The sequence below is a fragment of the Chenopodium album genome, chromosome 13 (assembly GCF_948465745.1).
Source record: "Chenopodium album chromosome 13, dcCheAlbu1.1, whole genome shotgun sequence".
NCBI lineage: Eukaryota > Viridiplantae > Streptophyta > Magnoliopsida > Caryophyllales > Amaranthaceae > Chenopodium > Chenopodium album.
In genome coordinates this window covers 37,216,761-37,219,104 of record NC_137846.1, presented here as the reverse complement: position 1 = coordinate 37,219,104, position 2,344 = coordinate 37,216,761, and the positions used below count along the sequence as shown (strand labels likewise).

The following is a 2,344-nucleotide window of genomic DNA, read 5'->3' as shown; positions in this document are numbered from 1 at the left end:
CACTTTCTTAGCTTGCAATTCATCGTCCGGCAGCGAGCCATTAACTTTGTATGCCAGTATGTCTGTGAACCAAGCTCGTTGCTGTCCGATGCAGTTGACCTGCTCTTTTTCGGCGATGCTGCTTTACTCCAGGACTTCCACCATCACTATCCTTGTGAGGCTCTGCAGGGTGGAACTAGCTAACTTTGATAACGCATCAGCCTAGGAGTTTCCCGCTCTAGGGACCAAGTCTATCTGGAAGTGAACTAGCTGAGCTGCCAGATCCTTTACCTTGGTTACATACTTCAACATTGTGGATTCCCTAATCTCATATTCCCCCCTCAGCTGACTGGCGAGAAGCTGAGAGTCAGTTTGCAGATGGACTTTCTTGGCTCCGGCTGCGATACTCATACGCAGGCCTGCCATAGCTGCCTCGTTGTTTGATGCCTCGAATTTGAACTTAATGGCATACTCAAATACATTTCCCTCTAGGGATGTCATTACGATCCCTGCTCCGCTCCCTGTTTGGTCTGATGATCCATCTACCTCTACCTTCCAGATTCCAATATCATCTTCTTTCTCCTTGTACGAGGCTTCCACGATGAAGTCTGCTAGGGCTTGCGCTTTGATAGCTGCCGTAGGTTTGACCTCGAACTCATACTCGAAGAGCTCAATGGCCAACTTAAAGAGTCTGCCTGATCTGTCCATTTTTTGTAATGCTTTCTCCAGTGGGTTGACAGGCTAAAGTCGTATCACCTAATCAAAAGTAATTACCTAAGTCCTCTAACTAAAGTAGGTAGGGAAGTAGGGTCGAATCCACAGGGAAACTGGTCTTTCTATTCTTAATTAATTATTATAATCCAAATTATTAAAGTAACCAATATTTGTTGTGATTATAAACTATACTACGAAGATTATGAGTAAAGAGAATAATTAAGGAAGAAATCAATAATAATAAAGCCTAGGGCATAGGTTCACTAATAAACAATATTCCAGGGTAAAACACAATAATCAATCATCAATGCATTAATTAATCAGATCATAAAGGGTTTTCGCTACGTATTACAATCACAGAATTAATTTACCGGTATTAAATCTCATCTCTCGAATCTCGACTTAACCATTTATAAATTAAACTGCCTATTGAAATTAGGCCTTAATATTAATTCTCATCTCTCGAATCAATATTGCGTAACTCATACAATTAAACCAGCGCTAATCTAATTGCATAGTATTAAATCAATCAATAGGAAATTAATCTAGCACTGACAATCAATAATAATAAATTACCCCTTCATGTTATTTATGGATCCCCATAAACCATAGAGAGAAAACTACTCACGCATAATTAAATATAAACTAAACAAAGCAATTAAACAAGACATGATAGAAGAAGTAAAATAAATAACTGAGATTAAACCAAGAGTTGTAGAGAGAGAAACAAGAGAGAAAAATAATACTAAGAGTTTAATTAAGGGAGAGAGAGAAAAGTTAGAGAGTAAAAAGAGAAAAGAAAACTAACTTAAAAACTAAAACTAAGACCAAGACTAAAAACTCAGAAAACTCCTAAATAAAAGCTAGATAAAAACCTACGTAACTCCCTCCTTTTATAAAAGAAAGGAAAAGCAATTTGATTCCCAATCAACTACTACTATTACACCGACATCATCAGCAAACAAAACCCAAACTTAGCAAGCCCAAATAAAAATAGCCCACAAGCATGCTCCTCTCCTTTAACCGTGAAAGATGGATATTATCAATGGGCCCAAAGCTGTAGCAAACCGACTTGAGCAAGAAAACTGCAACACACTCGCCCGATCGAGCATTGGGCCGCCCGATCGGGCCCTCCATTTTATGTCCAACAGACCTGATGTGATATTATACGGGCTTATTCCTTGAACCTTCTTGTTTACTCTTGGACCTTTATTGTTTGTCATATGTTTTGTGGCTTCATTACTTGGTCCGTAATAGTAGCTTATAATTGGACTTCTTTACTAATCGAGCCCTTAATCACCGAATTAAATTCCTTTAACTCGATCTTGGGCTTTAAATATACGGTCATAAAATACGCTCCGCCTCTAATATTTTTGTAGTGGCTTAAATAAGCTCGGGAATTATCATAAATCTGCAAATTCCTACAAAATAATACCAACTCTACAAAAACACTAGAAAACGTATATTAGTAATAAAAATAGCTCCGTAGAGCTCAAATAAGCACAAATATGACCGTGGGAACAGGGAATAAATATATATATAAAATAGACTCATCAAACTCCCCCAAGCCAAACCTTTGCTTGTCCCTAAGCAAAGCAATGAATAAATAAATCAATACTTCACCCCAAATACTATTAAAATCAATAAATAT

At 37.6% G+C, this 2,344-nt stretch overlaps 1 protein-coding gene across 1 annotated transcript; it reads right to left on the bottom strand.

The window, feature by feature from the left end:
* Window positions 1-201: 201 nt before the first annotated feature.
* Window positions 202-687, bottom strand: LOC145575470 (uncharacterized). Its single transcript, XM_081633338.1, has one exon. The coding sequence runs from the start codon at window positions 685-687 to the stop codon at window positions 202-204; it is 486 nt and encodes a 161-aa protein (XP_081489464.1).
* Window positions 688-2,344: the final 1,657 nt, after the last annotated feature.

Excerpts from the sequence above, each read along its gene's own strand:
- LOC145575470 (XM_081633338.1), bottom strand. The coding sequence starts at position 687 with ATGGACAGATCAGGCAGACTCTTTAAGTTGGCCATTGAGCTCTTCGAG.